General features: G+C 42.8%; 1 protein-coding gene across 2 annotated transcripts in view; it reads left to right on the forward strand.

Moving 5' to 3' along the window:
• Positions 1-19,313, forward strand: part of LOC121277650 (protein eva-1 homolog C) — a 430,530-nt gene that overhangs the window by 399,605 nt on the left and 11,612 nt on the right. For both annotated transcript variants that reach the window (XM_041187246.1, XM_041187247.1), the window contains 2 exons: positions 172-336; positions 5,223-5,384. In XM_041187246.1, the coding sequence (XP_041043180.1) occupies positions 172-336; positions 5,223-5,384 (327 nt within the window). The remainder of the gene's footprint in view (positions 1-171; positions 337-5,222; positions 5,385-19,313) is intronic.

Here is a 19,313-nt window from a genome sequence, read left to right on the forward strand (position 1 = left end):
TCACAGTTTTGTGTTTCTGAGAATGCCAGGATACATAATGGGGATAGTAACATTTGATTTATGGTTTTAATGAAGTTAATTTAAGCTTACAAACGGATATTGTTTCCACGCGATCAATTTTCTACAGATTTAATTGTGACTCAATACAATACTATTTACTCTATGTTACAGTGCCTAAGAAACTGCTGGATGAAACCAATCCCAAGCCAACTCATTATAAAGGGATTCACCACCTCAGTTTTCCACCACACCCCAAACCTTATGATCCTAACATTATAGGTGATGGTGTCTTCCCCCATGATGTATTACCTTTTATAACAGAAGCATCTTTGCCAGGTATGTTATTTTGCATTATTTTACAAGGAAGTCAAATCTCTGGGTAGCTGCCAATTTTATTTATTTTTTTAAATGCTAATTGTTTAATTATTTGTAGTTGCAGAGCTTATTAGTACAAAGATTTCTGATGCTCATCCATGTAGAGTAGATATTGGAGTCACTTTAGATTAAGGAAACCTATGCCCTACAATGCTCAGTTGAAATCGATGAATACAAGTCCTCTAACTACAAATAAAGTAATTTTTTTCAGCAAATAGTAAGTGGTTTGAATTTAAAAGCTACAGATGTACCTGATCTGCCTTCAGCAATGTAGCTGTTCTGGGAAAAAAAAATCAAACCCAATCCCAGTTATTTGGGAGAAGCTGCAGTGTTCACGTAAAACTTTGATGGAGGTATTAAAAGATTCTCAAGATAATTCAATGGATGTTCATGTTAACGCGACATGCATTTTGTAAAATTTATTTTGTTTCAACAAGACAATACAATTTTCAGTTACTAAAGAAAACACACCTAATTTCACCAGCTTGAATATTCATGAAAGCATAAGGAACAGCAAGATACTGATGCATAGGGCTGCATTTTACAGCCCCCGCCAGCATGTTTGAAGGCAGGGGGCTCGTAAAATGCTGTGTGTGACCTTCCCACTGCCTTCCCGGCCTCCTCCGATCTGCCTCCCACTTTACAGGGGGTGGGAGAAGAATCAGGCAGCCCACCTGCCCTTGGGCCTATTGGGGTCATTAAGTGTTCAGAATGAAAAAAGCAGTAAAAACTGGGAAATAAGAATACTGGTCTGAACTGGTCTTGTATATCTTAAAATGGAACACCGGTAAAAACTGGGAAATAAGAGTACTGGTCCGAACTGTTTTTTCCATCTGGGTGGCCAATTAATGGCCACGTAAGTGCCTCATTCTGCCTCCTCCACTATTTTACCCACGGTAGGGGGAGGCCCACGCCAACTGGATAGCCTGGCTGTTTTTACTGTGCAGGCTGATGTGGGCAAGAGGTGAGGGAAGATCTCCTTTGGGAGTCCCCTGTGCCCATTGGAGGCAAACCCCCTCCCGCCAAGATAAACCACCCCCCCAACCCTGGCTGGAGTCTGCCAGTCAGGTCTCATCAAAACCCTGGACTTACCTTGAAGTCTGACTTCACAACTTCCTCTTGTTCAGGGATTGCCTGTAGTCCCAGCAGTGAACACCGCTCGAACCTGGCAGGGACTACAGAGCTGCCAGAAATCAGATTGGCTGGCAGTTCTCTAAGGCGGGACTTCCTCCCCAGTGTAAAATGGCTGCGGGGCAGGCTTCTGGCTGACTTTTTAGTTGGGACGAAGTGGGGATTTGATGGGGAATACAGTGCCTAATGAAATCCAGCATATAATGACCACATCTAGACAAAACATTACTGGCCCTGCCTGCTCCTATGAAAAAATTTTAGAACATAATTTGGGCAAGGAACAGGGAGTTACATAGTTTCAGGAATGGGAGAAACAAGGTTTTTTCATTTTAAAAGTGGACATAATGGAAAGGGTTTCATAGCTAGGGCATATGCAGAGACATAAAATACTAGTAGATATGTTAAATTGCACATACACTAGTTAAAATCAAATGTAGTCTTGGATGAATTAGGAGTTAGAGTGTTGGAGATACTTGGGCAGGATGTCCCAATGTAGTTGAGGCCCCATATTGAAATCATAACTGTCCCTATTTTGTGTAACACTGATTTAATATTAATATTTATAGTTAAATAGCAGAATTTTCAGTAGCTTGGGAAGCAGAGTAGTTGAGATGCATGGATCATATGAATTTCAGTACAGGATGAGTCACTGAGAAATATGAAGCTGATGTGCTATAGTGCCACTTTGAAGTGCAATGGATCAAGTTTACAAATACAGTTTTCATTATAGGGTGTTTATATAGGAATTTATGATGGGAGAAACTTGACAGGAAATAGATGCAGATATGAGATCTTTAACACATAAGTAGATACCGGGAAGTTACTGCAGCTTTCGAAATATTATTACTTTGAACTTGATTGGTAGCTTACCTGTTTCACTGGTGATCTTGTTGTCTATGTCACATACTCCTCAAACTCCATCCTTGAAGATAGTGCATAAATTTTCTTGCTATCTTTGACTCCTCCAAGTCACATGCACTCTAAGCAAGTGACTAACATATGGTTGCTCACAATACTTTGCTGATAGCTATCAAATTTCCTCTAAGTATACTCTATTTGCTATAGTTGGTGGCTCATCGACATTATCACAAAGGTTCAGAGGGCTCTTTATCACCCATTTTGTGGCTTCTATACATTAATAACCATCTACACTAATTATCATTCACTCTTCTGAAAATGATTCCTTCCACGTTCATCGAATTTCTTCAAACTACAGCTCCTGAACTGATACCACCCACTTTCTTCTCAGAGTGGAATGGCTAATTGTTTACATCTTTATCTTCCATACCTTTCAATAACAAGATAAAAGCATTGTTTCTTTCAATTCTTCAAGGACACAATTTCTCCCATGTCATAGTAGCTTCGGAACATGCTAATGCAGTAATGTCTTGTCTATATTTGGTCATTATGCGTTCGAATGTTCTTGTCTTATTCATGTTAAGCTCTAAGCATGCTACCCCTCATACCTTCCTGGATGATTATTCTGTTGAAATGAACACTCATTGTGTATTTGGAGCTTTTTACAGGTGGCCTCTGGTCAACTTGATTGGAAAATCATCTAGAGTCATGTCAATAGGGCCCAGCTGTTAAAATTGGCTCGGCCTCTCATTCCATGATGAGATGGCCACTTATTAAGCCACTTTCTCAGTTCAGAGTTAAACTTCTGCTTAAAGTATATACACATATAGATATTTATACAGTCTGGATGAGCACTTTTTAAATGCTTTATGCCAAGGGCTAACCCTGACAATGCTGCCTCTAAATATATTAATACTAAGTTTCATTGTTAAATCTATTTTTGGTGAATATTGTGTTCATCATGTTAAGTTCCGGGAAAGGCATTATTTTCTTTTTCAGACGAACAAAGGTGGGTTTTTGGCTTCACCAGGTAACCTAATAGAACGGATTACCTAATCATTATGGAGCTCGCCTAAATTTTATTTAATTGAAATCAACTTTCTCCAGATGCACATCTCCTCATTTCATAGTATGAGTACAATCATAAAAAACTTGCCTCTTGTTCTGAATTTCCCTTTTCAACAGAGATGCACCCTCCTCAGACTACTCTGTGTGGCAGAGTTCACCTGAGGAGGAGTTCAATGCTGAAATATAGCTGAGATACCATGCTTGAGTGGTTGCAGTACAGAATGGTAGTTTTATTCTGGAACTTTTAGTTACACCAGTGATTTTCAAGATCCCACTTTCATGTCAGCGATGTTGCTTTTTTCCCTCATATTCTTGACCTTAAGAATTTGGTTGGTTACTTTCCTTACCCATCATGTTAAATGATTTGCAATAAAACATTAACTTACCTTATGCTATGTGATAAAGTGTCATGTGATCAACTTTCCAGGAAAATGTCCAAAGAGAGTTGACAACTCCAGTCCAGGCGATTATCTTGCTCTAGACCAACATGTGGGGACCACTTTTTTTTAACATAGATTTACATAGAATAAATGGCACAGGAGTATTGAATATACTGCATACAAACAGGCCTTTTGACTCAACCAGTCCATGTGCCACTCAAACCTCCTCACATCCTTCCTCATCTAACTCTAATAGCAAAACACTTTATTCCCTTCTTCCTCATATCTTCTCCTTAAATGCATCTATACTATTCACTTCAAATACTCCCTGTGGTACTGAGTTCCACGTTCTCACCACTGTCTGGCTAAAGAAGTTTCTGAATTCCCTATCTATCTTACACTGATGGCCACTATATTTGCTCTTCCCCACACTTTCAATGGAAACACTCTGTCTGCTTTATCAAAACCTTTCATAATTTTAAAGACCTCCATTTGGCCCCCGCTCAACATTCTCTTTTCACTTTCTGTCATTTGAAGGCCTGGCATCACCAAGCATTCCAATGTCCAGGATGCACTCAACGATTGGGAGGCTGGGCATGTGGGAAGTCCTGTATTAGGAATTCTCAATGCCATCCTGACCTGTGCCACTGGTCTTATACGGGGCAGGTGGATCTCTCAGAATCCCCAAGAATAAAGCCAGAAACAGCGTCAGTGTCCTCATCTAATGCCTGACCCTTCTGCTGACTACACAGAGGTAGAATGGGACTGAGCTAGAAGGACTGCAGATGTGTGGTTCCATTGCATTTAACTTTATTTAAGATCTGAAAAACGAATAAGTTTATTCTTCAGATCTTTCATAACAACTGAATGAAAGATTTTCAACAACAAAAACTCAGGATTTCCTGGATAACTTGTTTGGAACATATTAAAATTGAACAGCTGGAGGCAAAGCCTGGGATGAAGCTGATAACATCTCAATGCTGCTTTTACAGAAGCCTTGGCAACCCCCAGCAACTTTAAATTAAATTATTAACAGTCCTTATCTATAACTTGTGAGAAGAAGTCATATCTTGTCTTGCATAAATATAATAAAAGAGCCTTTGAAGGTAGCAATAAAAACTATCAGCTCCACCTTTTACTTACGGTGAAGTGGTGAACAATGGTTTAATGTGTTTGGTCTAAAGTTAGGAAATGTTACTATTATATACTAGAGCCACACATGGTGGTTGCAGCCCCGACATCCACCTGCTATATATCAATGCTCATGTTTCCCGTATGATTTAAAATTATTGTTTGAAATTTGATCATAAGTACATTATGACTTTATAATTTTCATAAGTAAGAGTGTTTCATATTATTGCCTTAAATACTGGTCAGTATTTAACTTGGTGCTTTGGTGTATGAATGCAGAAGAAAAGAAGAAAGGAAGATCAGCCTTCGATTACCCCATGGATGCTAAACCCCTTCCAGCTCCACTGGATGAGATTGACAAACAGCTTCTTGAAACAAGGGGTATTCAGACTGAAATGGCGTTATTAAGCAACATTTTGGAAACCTATTCTTATATCATTGGTAGGTCAATATTTCCAATTATTTTATGAGTTAATCTAAAAAGTAATAATGGTAATGGAAGAAACGTTAATTTCTAAAAAAAGAAACTTGCATTTATATAAAGTGCTTCACAGACAATCATTCGGAAAATGCATGCATAACTAAGAAGAGAGAGGTTAGTATTTGAAGTCTTGGTCAAAGGGATGGGTTCTGTGAAGACTCTAAAAGGAGGAGGGAGATTTGGAAAGGCAGAGACACTACTGGAAGGCATTCTAGAGATTAGACCTTAGGTCAGCTGAAAGTTTTGCTGTCAGTGGTAAGAAAAAGGAAGGAGATTATAAAAGGCCCCAGTCAGAGAACGACAGAGCTTGAGGGTTAGAGTTGTGAGATTGGAAGAAATTAGTTATGGATGAACAAAGATATGGAGAAATTGAATCCTTGTCCTTATTGTCCTGTGTAATATGAGTGCAATGAGGGCCAGTTAGGGGGCTAATGTCCTGTACCTGAAGTATGTCTTAGAGATCTCTGACTTGGTATTGAGTCTGGGCATTTTTTCAGCTGTTAGGATAGCCATTTAATACAAGTGTTAGAGCCCTTGCATGTTCCAATGAAGTACCCTGTTTTAGGATTTTTCAGAGAAACTGGGAAATCCTGAATAGAGCAGGTACCAGATGTGCTCCACTCAGGCTTTCCAGGCATGGATACGGCCATGTAAGTGGCCACCACCAGAAGATGTTTGGTTTTAGCACACCGCTTTGGTCCTAACTTGACCATCATAATTTGAACTTGTCCAGAAGTGCTAAAGCAAGTGCTAATTAGAGGCAACTTTTGTGGAGCAGTATATATCTGTTCTACTCACCCACTTCTACTGAAGATGTGGAGTGTGCTAGCGGACACACAGCTTCATGCTTCAGGATGGCTCAGAGACTAAGTGAGAGGGTGCACTGGATTCTGGAAGCAGCATTGGGGATCTTGGCGGAAGAGGTTCAAGGGTGGAGAGATATTCTCTGCCTGCAATGAGGATGGAGTCCACCTCACTCTCATCTCCTCCTGTCCCTCTCCTGCATCAGCTAGTTGGTCTTATGTCCCATTCCTCCTGCAGACCAAGGGGTCCACAAGCAAGATGCCAATGATCACAGACTCCCTTTCTCCTAGTCACTCCTATAAGATACCCAATAAGGTGAAGTAGCACAACACTTATTCCGTTCAGCTGAAATCATCAGAGAATTTCCAGGATAAATGTTGATCGAGTATTGGCGAAGTCTTGACAAAGTGTTCCAGAAACTCTCACAATGTGTTTCAAAAGTCCTATTCAAACTTCTAGTTGCAAGTGAACTGCAAGGGCCGAATTTCATGCTTGGCGTGCAGGCAAGCGCCCGACACGTTCGAGTGTAAAATGACGCGTGATGATAATTGAAAGGCCTATTAAGGCCATTAACAAGCTAATTAAAATCAAATTTACGCTGCCCGTCCAACCTTACAGCTGGTGGGCAGGCGAAAAGGCCAAGCAGCATTTACGTTTTTTAGGAAACCTCATCCACGAGCGGGATGAGGTTTCCTAAAGCAAATAAACATTACTGAAAAATGTTATTTCTGAATTAAAAACATGTCCCAGCTCATGTGAGAGTCACATGAGGGGACATGTTTTTTAAACTTTTTACTGTCTTTATTAATTTTTTAAAAAAGCGCTTCAATCTTTTGCACGCATGCGCGAACTGTGTGCCAGGCCCGCTCTCCCTCCTCCCCCTGCCTGCACAGGTAGTGCTGAGCGCTGTCGCTCGTGATTCATGCAGGGTGAGCCTTAATTAGCCCTCCCACGTGAAGTCACGGAGTGGAGCTGATCGTGGTCGTCTCCCCGACTTCCCTTGCCCGCTCCCACCAAGCCCGCCCGATGAGGGAAAACATTTTGGTCCAAAAGTTAATATGACTTATCGTATTGCTTGAAATCTCAGCACATTGGGTCAAGTGCTAGCCACCAAAGTGCCATACAATCTACTTAGTGAACACTAGTGGACAGTTTAAGGGTAACCAGTGTTAATTTTTCAATCCTGTCATAATGAAGTGCAAGCTCTCGTAAATGAGAGCGGCTGTTACTAACTGGGGATAGGTTAGGGCATTATTCTTAGGAGAACCAATTTCCACCTGTGTTGGAAGGAGGAAAAGGGATTCTGTGCCTGTGTCTTCTGGGTTATGTGCAAATGTGCCACACTGCGAGCCCAACTGTGTGTACTAGAAGCTACATATTTTAATACACAGGGCCCTGTTCTTTGCAGACAGAAAGAACATGTACACACATTGCACCTGTTTTAGCTAAACAAAATAAGTGACAGCCATTCACTGGTTTATTCCCTAGGGCAATGCCTTGACCAATCAGAGTCAAGCTGCCAGGTTTAAATTTCAAACAATGCTTGGCAGTTAATTGACAGTCTTCATCAATTGGAACATTCTCCACTTAGGTGCCAGGGTGAGGGACATCTCTCAATTAGATTCCACTTGTCAACCAATCAGCACTCTCTTTTCATACGGTATAAATACTTTGTATTTAAGTAGAGATGGCTGGGCAGGTGATGTGCTGTAGCAGTATGATGTGAGAGCTGGCAAATCCCATTGCGAGCCGCAGTGACCACATCTGCAGCGAGTGTTGGTTGCTGAAGGAACTCCGGCTCAGAATTGATGAGCTGGAGTCTGAGCTCCGGACGCTGCGGCACATCCGGGAGGGGGAGAGTTACGTGGACGCTTTGTATCAGGAGGTGGTCGCACCCAGTAGATTAAGTACCTCAAGTCCAGTCCGTGGTCAGGGTCAGCAGGGTGTGACTGCGAGTGAGGCAGGTATAGGGATCCTGTGCTCAGGAACAGAGGAGCCTCAGCTCTTGACCTTGTCCATCAGGTATGAGGTTCTTGCTCCCTGTGTGGATGAGGAAGAGGGCTGTAGGGAGGATGAGCCAGCTGACCACGGCACTGTTTCACAGGAGGCCATTCAAGAAGGGGGAGCAAAAAGACAAGTGGTAGTTGGAGAGGATTCTATAATTAGGGGAATTGATAGCTTCCTTTGTAAGCAGGATCGAGAGTCCTGCATGGTATGTTGCCTGCCTGGTGCCAGGGTGAGGGACATCTCTCACCAGCTTGAAAGGATATTGGAGAGGGAGGGGGAGGATCCAGTTGTTGTGGTCCATGTCGGGACAAATAACATAGGTAAGACTAGGAAAGAGGACCTGTTTGGGGATTATCAGGAACTAGGAACTAAATTAAAGAACAGGTCCTCAAGGGTTATAATCTCCGGATTACTACCCGAGCCACGTGCAAATTGGCATAGGGACGCGAGAATAAGGGAAGTAAACATGTGGCTAAAGGAGTGGTGCAGGAAAGAGGGGTTCCATTTCATGGGGCACTGGCATCAGTATTGGAACAGGAGGGATCTGTACCGTTGGGACGGTCTCCACCTGAACCGATCCGGGACCAATGTTCTAGCGAAAAGGGTAAATAGGGTGGTCAACAGGACTTTAAACTAGAAAGTGGGAGGGGGGGGGTGAAACTCCAAGAAATATGACTAATGGAAAACAAAGTAGCAAGTTAGCGTTTGGGGGTTGGATTCAACTTCATGGAAAATTATGAAAAAACTGAAAAGAAAGGAGAGCCCAGGAGAGGCTATTAAAGTCTCCAGAACACAAATCAGGACAGAGTGTTTGGAAAAGGCTAGGAATCTAACTTCAAGCACATCAGAAAAAGGGACGACAATGAGAAAGGGGACTGGAAATACAGGACTGAAGGTGTTGTATCTGAATGCACGCAGTATACGAAATAAGGTAAATGAGCTTGTAGCGCAGATTGAAATTGGCAGGTATGATGTAGTGGGCATCACAGACACATGGCTGCAAGGGGATCAGGACTGGGAGCTAAATATCAAAGGATATACATCCGATTGAAAAGATAGGCAGGTTGGCAGAGGGGGTGGGGTTGCTTTGTTAGTAAGAAATGAAATTAAATCGATAGCAAGAAATGGTGTAGGGTCAGATAATGTAGAATCTGTGTGGGTAGAGTTGAGGAACTGCAAAGGTAAAAAAAAAATGGGAGTTATGTACAGGCCTTCGAACAGTAGTCAGGATGTGGGACACAAGATACACCAGGAGATAGAAAAGGTGTGTAAGAAAGGGAAGGTTACAGTGATCATGGGGGATTTCAATATGCAGGTAGACTGGGAAAATCAGGTTGGTAGTGGATCCCAAGAAAAGGAATTTGTGGAATGTCTGCGAGATGGCTTTTTGGAGCAGCTTGCGGTGGAGCCCACTAGGGAACAGGTAATTCTAGATTTAGTGATGTGTAATGAGGCAGATTTGATAAGGGAGCTTAAGGTGAAGGAACCCTTAAGAGGAAGTGACCATAATATGATAGAATTTACCCTGCAATTTGAGAGGAAAAAGCTGGAATCAGATGTAACGGTATTACAGTTGAATAAAGGCAACTACAGAGGCATGAGGGAGGAGCTGGCCAGAATTGACTGGGAGATGAGCCTAGCCGGAAAGACAGTGGAACAGCAACGGCAGGAGTTTCTGGGAGTAATTTGGGAGACAAAGCAAAAAATCATCCCTAGGAAGAAGAAGCATACTAAAGGGAAGACGAGGCAACCATGGCTGACAATGGAAGTCAGGGACAGCATAAAAGCTAAAGAGAAAGCATACAATGCGGCAAAAAGCAGTGGGAACCAGGGGTTTGGGAAGCCTACAAAGACCAACAGAGGACAACTAAAAAAGAAATAAGGAGGGAGAAGATTAAATATGAGGGTAAACTAGCCAGTAATATAAAAGAAGATTGCAAGAGTTTTTTTTAGATATATAAAGGGTAAGAGAGAGGCAAAAGTGGACATTGGGCCGCTGGAAAATGATGCTGGAGAGGTAGTAGTGGGGAACAAAGAAATGGCGGAGGAACTGAATAGGTACTTTGCGTCAGTCTTCACATTGGAAGACATGAGTGACATCCCCAAAGTTCAAAAAAGTCGGAGGGCAGAGGTGAGTATGGTGGCCATTACCAAGAAGAAGGTGCTAGAAAAACTGAAAGTTCTGAAGGTGGATAAATCACCTGGACCAGATGGATTACACCCCAGAGTTCTGAAGGACATAGCTGAAGAGATAGTGGAGGCGTTAGTGGCGACCTTTCAGGAATCACTAGAGTCAGGGAGGGTCCCAGAGGACTGGAAAATCGCTAATGTAACCCCCCTGTATAAGAAGGGAGTGAGGCAAAAGACGGGAAATTACAGGCCGATTAGTCTGACGTCGGTCGTTGGTAAGATTTTAGAATCCATTATTAAGGATGAGATTTCAGAATACTTAGAAGTGCATGGTAAAATCAGGCAAAGTCAGCATGGTTTCATCAAGGGGAGGTCATGCCTTGACAAATCTGTTAGAATTCTTTGAGGAGGTAACGAGAAGGTTAGACAAAGGAGAGCCAATGGATGTTATCTACTTGGACTTCCAGAAGGCCTTTGACAAGGTGCCGCACAGGAGGCTGCTCAGTAAGATAAGAGCCCATGGTGTTAGAGGCAAGGTATTAGCATGGATAGAAGGTTGGCTATCTGGCAGGAGGCAGAGAATGGGGATAAGGGGGTCCTTCTCAGGATGGCAGCCGGTGACTAGTGGAATTCCGCAGGGGTCAGTGTTGGGACCACAACTTTTCACTTTATACATTAATGATCTAGATGAAGGAACTGAGGGCATCCTGGCTAAGTTTGCAGATGATACAAAGATAGGTGGAGGGACAGGTAGTATTGAGGAGGCAGGGAGGCTGCAGAAGTATTTGGACAGGTTAGGAGAATGGGCAAAAAAGTGGCAGATGGAATACAATGTGGGGAAGTGTGAGGTTATGCACTTTGGTAGGAAGAATCGAGGCATAGACTATTTTCTAAATGAAGAGAGAATTCAGAAGTCTGGAGTGCAAAGGGACTTGAGAGTCCTAGTCCAGGATTCTCTTAAGGTTAACTTGCAGGTTGAATCAGTAGTTAGAAAGGCAAATGTAATGTTGGCATTTATTTCAAGAGGACTAGAATATAAAAGCAGGGATGTGCTGCTGAGATTTTATAAGGCTCTGTTCAGGCCACATTTAGAATATTGTGTGCAATTTTGGGCCCTGTATCTCAGGAGGCATGTGCTGGCCCTGGAGAAGGTCCAGAGGAGGTTCATGAGAGTGATCCCAGGAATGAAAGGCTTAACATATGAGGAATGTTTAAGGACTCTGGGTCTATACTCGATGGAGTTTAGAATGATGAGGAGGGATTTGATTGAAACTTACAGAATACTGAAAGGCCTGGATAGAGTGGACGTGGGGAAGATGTTTCCATTAGTAGGAGAGACTAGGACCCGAGGGCATAGCCTCAGAGTAAAGGGAAGACCTTTTAGAACAGAAATGAGGAGAAACTTCTTTAGCCAGAGAGTGGTGAATCTATGGAATTCATTGCCACAGAAGGCTGTGGAGGTCAGGTCATTGAGTGTATTTAAGACAGAGATAGATAGGTTCTTGATTGGTAAGGGGATCAAAGGTTATGGGGAGAAGGCGGTTGAATGGGGTGGAGAAACTTATCAGCCATAATTGAATGGCGGAGCAGACTCGATGGGCCAAATAGCCTAATTTCTGCTCCTATGTCTTATGGTCTTATGGTTTCCCCTGACATTGATATTTTCTTGCAAATTGTCCTTAAGAGTGTAAGACAAAAAGCTTTGACAAAAAATATCTTTTTTTCAGCAATACTCAAGTTTTGTACTACCAAACGACTATAAATTTAATATGCTTAAGGATTGGAAATCAATGGAGGGTCAATGAGCACAGGGGCAATTGATGAACAGAATTTGAGGTGGGAGAGGATACATAAAAATTTAAATAAGCTGACATTAATCAATGGTGAAGGATAGGTACCTAGCCAAGAGAAACATGTGTGGCAATAAAAGCATGTAGGTGGCAGTGACAGATGAACTATAGTGGGCTGGACATGGGTGACGTTATGGAGTTGGCAGTTTTGGGGTTAGAAAATCAGTTTGGCTTTGAATATGTTGATAAGATTGTGAACAGTTTGGTTTAGCTTTTGACTATAGCTGGGCAGGGGCTGCAGGAAATAGAATTTGTGGTGGGGCTTAAGCTGATGGTTTTGATTTTCCTAAAATTTAGCTGTAATGTTAATACTCAGGTCATTTAATACAGCACATATGTAAGGTTAACACAACACATATGTATACCATGCAACATTAGGAACTTAGGGCTGTAGAAAAAAGATGTGGGTGATGTACTTCATGAATCTCTATGAATATTCTGTGCCTTTAATAGAGCCCCACATATAGAAGGGTGTATTAATGTGGCAAAAATTATTTGTGGCTCATAGAAATGAATATCATGAAACAAATGATAAAAAGGAAACCCTAACAAGTTATAGAAATAGCCATTTGTTGTAATTATGGATCTAAGTAGGCATTTTTGTAGGCATTGTTTAGCTAAAACAAACGCTATGTGTGTTCATGGGCAGGAATTTTCACTCAGCAGGCAAGTGTGCGCCCAACCTGCTCGAATGTGAAATGATATGTGTTGATGTCAGCTGAGCGCACTGATCCACGGGTGGGATGAGGTTTCCAAATGCAAATAATAATAAAATAAAAGTTTTAAAATTTAATTAATAACATGTCCCTGCTCATGTGACATGAGAGGACATATTTTATTACATTTTAATTTTCTTCATTTTCTTTTTTAAAAATGCTTCATCTCTGTGCCTCGGAAATTATGCAGCGCTCACTTGCGCGCCCTCCTCCCCCCACCTGCACAGGCAGCGCTCAGTGCTGCTGCTTGCGTTTCATGCTAGGCAGGCCTTAATTGGCCCACCTGCATGGAATTGTAGTCCGGTCCCAATCACGGACAGCGGTCGACTTCCTGACAACACCGACCTGTCGCCGCTGAGCCCGCCTGCCAAGGGCAAAATTCTGCCCCATGTTCTTTTTGTCTGCAAAGAACAGGGCCCTGTCTATTTATATAGGTGAAAGAAATATCTGTTTAATAAAACTAAAACTAAAATTGAAAAACATTTTTCAATATTGAAAGGAACAGAAGTTAATAATGACTGGCAATGAGGATAATAACAACTAAATTCAATAGGACATAGATAGGCTAGCTGAATGGGCAAACAAGTTGCATATGAAATTTAATACAGAGAATTGTGAGGTGATACACATTGGCTGAAGGAAGAGGGAGAGACAATATAGACTAAATGGCACTGTCCTAAAAAGTGTCAGAGACAGGGGCTCCTTGGGAGGTTCATCTGCATAGAGATATTAAGTACAAAAACAGTGAAGTTATGCTGAACCTGTATAAAGCTCTTATTAGGGCACAACTAGAGTATTTCATCCAGTCCTGATCTCCACACGTTGGGAAACATGTGAGGTTCCTTGGAAGGGTGCAGAGGAGAGTTACCAAAATGATTCCAGTATGAAGGATAAAAAATCTCTCTCTCTCTGAACTTACTGCACCCCATTCTCTCAGGTCCAACCCTGACATTGTCATCAAACCCGTTGACAAGGGTGGTGCTGTTGTTGTCTGGCGCACTGACCTCTACCTCGCTGAGGCTGAGCGTCAACTCGCAGACACTTCCTCCTAACTCTCCCTGGACCATGACCCCATCACTGAACATCAAGCCTTTGTTTCCAGGACTGTCACTGACCTCATCTCCTCAGGGGATCTTCCTCCCACAGCTTCTGAACCTAATAGTCGCCCAACCTCGGACGGCCCGCTTCTACCTCCTACCCAAAATCCACAAACAGCACTGTCCTGGTAGACCGATCATGTCAGCTTGCTCCTGCCCCACGGATCTCATTTCTCGTTATCTTGACTCCCTTCTCTCTCCCCTTGTCCAGTCCCTTCCCATCTACATCCGTGATTCCTCTGACACCTTACGTCACATCAACAATTTCCAGTTCCCTGGCCCCAACCGCTTCCTCTTCAACATGGACGTCCAATCCCTCTACACCTCCATCCCCCACCAGGATGATCGAAGGGCCCTTAGCTTCTTCCTCGAACAGAGGCCCGAACAATCCCCATCCACCACTACTCTCCTCCATCTGGCTGAACTTGTTCTCATACTGAACAATTTCTCCTTCAACTCCTCTCACTTCCTCCAAATAAAAGGTGTGGCTATGGGTACCCGCATGGGCCCCAGCTATGCCTGTCTCTTTATGGGGTATGTGGAACATTCCTTGTTCCAGTCCTACTCTGGCCCCCTTCCACAACTCTTTCTCCGGTACATCGATGATTACTTCAGTGCTGCTTCATGCTCTCGTCGGGACTTGGAAAAATTTATCAATTTTGCTTCCAATCTCCACCCCTCCATCATTTTCATGTGGTCCATCTCTGACACTTGCCTTCCCTTCCTTGACCTCTCTGTCTCAATCTCTGGTGATAGATTGTCCACCAATATCCATTACAAGCCTACCGACTCCCACAGCTACCTTGACTACAACTCCTCACACCCCGCTTCCTGTAAGGACTCCATCCCATTCTCTCAGTTCCTTCGCCTCCGTCGCATCTGTTCTGATGATGCTATCTTCAAAAACAGTTCCTCTGACATGTCCTCCTTCTTCCTTAACCGAGGTTTTCAACCCACGGTCGTTGACAGGGCCCTCAACCGTGTCCGGCCCATCTCCCGCGCATCTGCCCTCACGCCTTCTCCTCCTTCCCAGAAACATGATAGGGTCCCCCTTGTCCTCACTTATCACCTGACCAGCCTCCGCATTCAAAGGATCATCCTCTGCCATTTCCGTCAACTCCAGCATGATGCCACCACCAAACACATCTTCCCTTCACACCCCCTGTCGGCATTCTGTGGGGATCGTTCCCTCCGGGACACCCTGGTCCACTCCTCCATTACCGTCTACTCCTCAACCCCCACCTATGGCACCACCCCATGCCCACACAAAAGATGCAACACCTGCCCCTTCACTTCCTCTCTCCTCACCATCCAAGGGCCCAAACACTCCTTTCAAGTGAAGCAGCATTTCACTTGCATTTCCCCCAACTTCGTCTGCTGTATTCATTGCTCCCAATGCGGTCTCCTCTACATTGGAGAGACCAAACGTAAACTGGGTGACCGCTTTGCAGAACACCTGCGGTCTGTCCGCAAGAATGACCCAAACCTCCCTGTCGCTTGCCATTTTAACACTCCACCCTGCTCTCTTGCCCACATGTCTGTCCTTGGCTTGCTGCATTGTTCCAATGAAGCCCAACGCAAACTGGAGGAACAACACCTCATCTTCCAACTAGCACTTTACGCCTTCCGGACTGAATATTGAATTCAACAACTTTAGGTCTTGAACTCCCTCCTCCATCCCCACCCCCTTTCTGTTTCTTCCCCCTTCCTTTTGTTTTTTTCCAATAATTTATATAGATTTTTCTTTTCCTACCTATTTCCATTATTTTTAATTTTTTTTTGCGCCCCCACCCCCACTGGAGCTATACCTTGAGTGCCCTACCATCCATTCTTAATTAGCACATTCGTTTAGATAATATCACCAACTTCAACACCTCTGTGTTCTTTTGTTCTTTTGTCTGTGACACCCTTTGATGATCTGCTCCTATTACTGCTTGCTTATCCCTACAACCACACCAACCCCACCACAACACCACCGCCCCCCCTCTCACTCCCCACCACCACCACCTTAAACCAGCTTATATTTCACCCCTCTCCTAATATTCACTCAGTTCCTTTGAAGGGTCATGAGGACTCGAAACGTCAACTCTTTTCTTCTCCGCCGATGCTGCCAGACCTGCTGAGTTTTTCCAGGTAATTCTGTTTTTTTTCCAGTATGAAGGATGTTAGCTACAAGGTGAGATTGGTGAAGCTGGGGTTGTTCTCCTTGGAGCAAAGAAGGTTGAGGGGAGATTTGATAGAGGTGCACAAGATTATGTCAACTTTAGATAATTTGGACAAAGGGAAGCTATTCCCACTACCTGATGGTACAAGGACTAAGGGACACAGATTTAAGGTTTTGCGCAAGAGATGCAGGGGGGATGTGAGGAGGAACTATTTTACTCAGTGAGTGATAATGACCTGGAACTCACTCACCAAGAAGGTGGTGGAAGTGGATATGATAATTGATTTCAAAAGGATGTTTGATAGGCACTTAAGTAAAATAAACCTATAGAGCTATGGGGATAGAGCAAGGCAGTAGTACTGATTGCTCTACATAGAGCCATCATGGACCTAATAGGCCAAATGGACTCCATCTGTGGCTGTACAACTCTATGACTCTATCACCCAGTCAATGCAAATCCAGTCATTAATTCAGATTAAGAGTCAGATTGTTCAAATCCTCAAACATAAACCTCAGATGTGGATGTTGTGTTTTTCTTCTGTGTTTACTTTGCAAATAAACATCAAGGTGCCAAGCACACATAAGGGATTGGTTAACACAAAAATATGTAAGTTCAGTTATTGAAGATCTGAGAAGTTAGTAGCAGCATTATACAGTTGGAGATCTTGTACACATGCATAAGGGAACATAGGAAGTAGAAGCAGGAGTATGCCATTCGGCCTTTCACCATTCAGTCAGATCATGGCTGATCTTCTACCTCACCGCCATTTTTCTGCACTATCCCCATAATCCTTGATGTCTTTAATATCTAGAAATCTATTGATCTCTGTCTTGAATATACTCAATGACTGAGCCTCCATAGTCCTCTGGGGTAGAGAATTCCAAAGATTCACTACCCTCTGAGTGAAGAAATTCCTCCATATCTCAGTCCAAAATGGCCTACCTCTTATTCTGAGACTGTGTCCCCTGGTTCTAGGCCCCACCAGCCAGGAAAAACATCCTTTCATCTACTCTGTCGAGCCCTGTAAGATTTTTTTATGCTTAAATGAGATCACCTCTCATTCTTCCAAACTCGAGAGAATATTGGCCCAGTTTCTTCAATTTCTCTTCATCAGACAATCCCACCATCCCAGGAATCAGTCTGGTGAAGCTTTGTTGCACCCCATTTAAGGCAATTACATCCTTCCTTAGGTAAGGAGACCAAAACTGTACACAATACTCCAGGTGTGATCTCACTAAGGCTCTATACCATTGCAGCAAAGCTTCTTTACTCCTGTATTCAAAGCTTCTTGCAAAAAATGCCAACATACCATCTGCCTTTCAAATTGCTTGTTGCACCTGCATGTTAGCTTTCAGTGACTTATGAACAAGGACACCAGATCCCTTTTTGGACATCAACACTTCCCAATCTCTCACCATTTAAGAAATGCTCTGCATTCCTGTTTTTCCTGCCAAAGTGCATAACTTCACATTTTCCGTATATTCCATCAGCCATTTTCTTGCCTACTCACTTAGCCTGTCTAAATCCTCTCGTAGCCTCTTTGCATCCTCCTTACAACTTACATTTCCACCTTGTTTTGTGTAATCAGAAAACTTGGAAATATTATATTTGATCCCCACATTCAAATCATTGATATAAATAGTGAATAGCTGGGGCCCAAGCACTGATCATATGTCTGAGTTGGCAGCTTCCTCAGAGCAAACTGAGACTAAGTCCGAACCAAGTGATACATTGCATCAAAATAAAAGCAAAATGCTGCAGTTGCTGGAAATCTTAAACAAAAACAGAAAATGCTGAAAAAACTCAGCAGGTCTAGAAGCATCTGTGGACAGGAAAACAGCTAACGTTTCAAGTCCGTATGGCAATTCTTCAGAGCTAAAGAGAAGTGGAAATATGATGAAATTTATATTGTTTAAGGGGGGTGGAGCAGGTGAAGTGTTGGATAGAAGGCCTGTGATAGGTGGGGACAAAGGAAAGATTGACAAAGGTGTCATGAACTAAAGCACAAATGGAGTGTTAATGGTAGTGGTTGGTGCTAAATATGGTGCTAACAGTGGCTTAAAGGTAAGAAAGCAGAATGTGATATTGTACAGTGATACCCAATGCAAACTGGAGGAACAGCACCGCATCCTCCATTTAGGCACTTTACAACCTTCTGGACTTAACATTGAGTTCAACAACTTCAGACCATGAACTCTCTCCCCTATCCTCACCCTTTTTTAAATCACCTTTTCGCTACATTCATTTTTATTTTTTATCTACTTATTTTTATTTTTATTAATTTATCCATGGTTTTATCCCCTTCTTTATCCCCTTTTCTATCCCATTTTCTATCTTTTTTCCCCATCACTGCCTCCTCCCTCCACCCCATCCCCTACATTTGTTACTTGTTCCATTTTGTCCTTTCACATAATGCTACCCTTGTTCTGCTGTTATCACATTCTGTTTTCTAACCTTTACGCCACTATCAGCATCTTTTTTAGCCCTTACCACTACCATTAACAATCCCTTTGTCCTTTAGTTCATGACATCTTTGTCAATCCCACCTTTGTTCCCAACTATCGCTGGCCTTCTATCTAGCTTCATCTGCTCTACCCCACTTAAACAGTATAAGTTTAATCACATGTCCACTTCTCTTCAGTTCTGAAAAACGGTCATGTGCAACTTGAAACGTTATCTCTGTTTCTCTGCTAGACCTGCTGAGTTTTTCCAGCATTTTCTGTTTTCGATACATTGTGTCATTTCCCCTCCAGTAATGTACGCAGAAAACATAATCACACCCACTTAAAGTTGCACCACAATGGTGGATTGGGATTAGGATTGGAAAGAGAATTGACATCCTGTTTACAGTTGAAAGCTAGGGTCACATCTCCTCCATCTGTGACTTTGTCACTGCATTGGCTGAAATTAGAAATGACCTCTAGATCAGAGAAATGTATAAGAGGTGGCATCGAATCGGGCAATTTTCAGGTCATCAACCTGAAATGTTAACTTTGTTATTTTTTATTCATTCATGGGATATGGGTGTCGCTGGCTAGCCCATCCCTAATTGCACTTGAGAAGGTGGTGGTAGGCTGTTTTCTTGAACCACTGCAATCCATGCGGTGTAGGTACATTCAC

The sequence above is a fragment of the Carcharodon carcharias genome, chromosome 5 (genome assembly GCF_017639515.1).
Source record: "Carcharodon carcharias isolate sCarCar2 chromosome 5, sCarCar2.pri, whole genome shotgun sequence".
NCBI lineage: Eukaryota > Metazoa > Chordata > Chondrichthyes > Lamniformes > Lamnidae > Carcharodon > Carcharodon carcharias.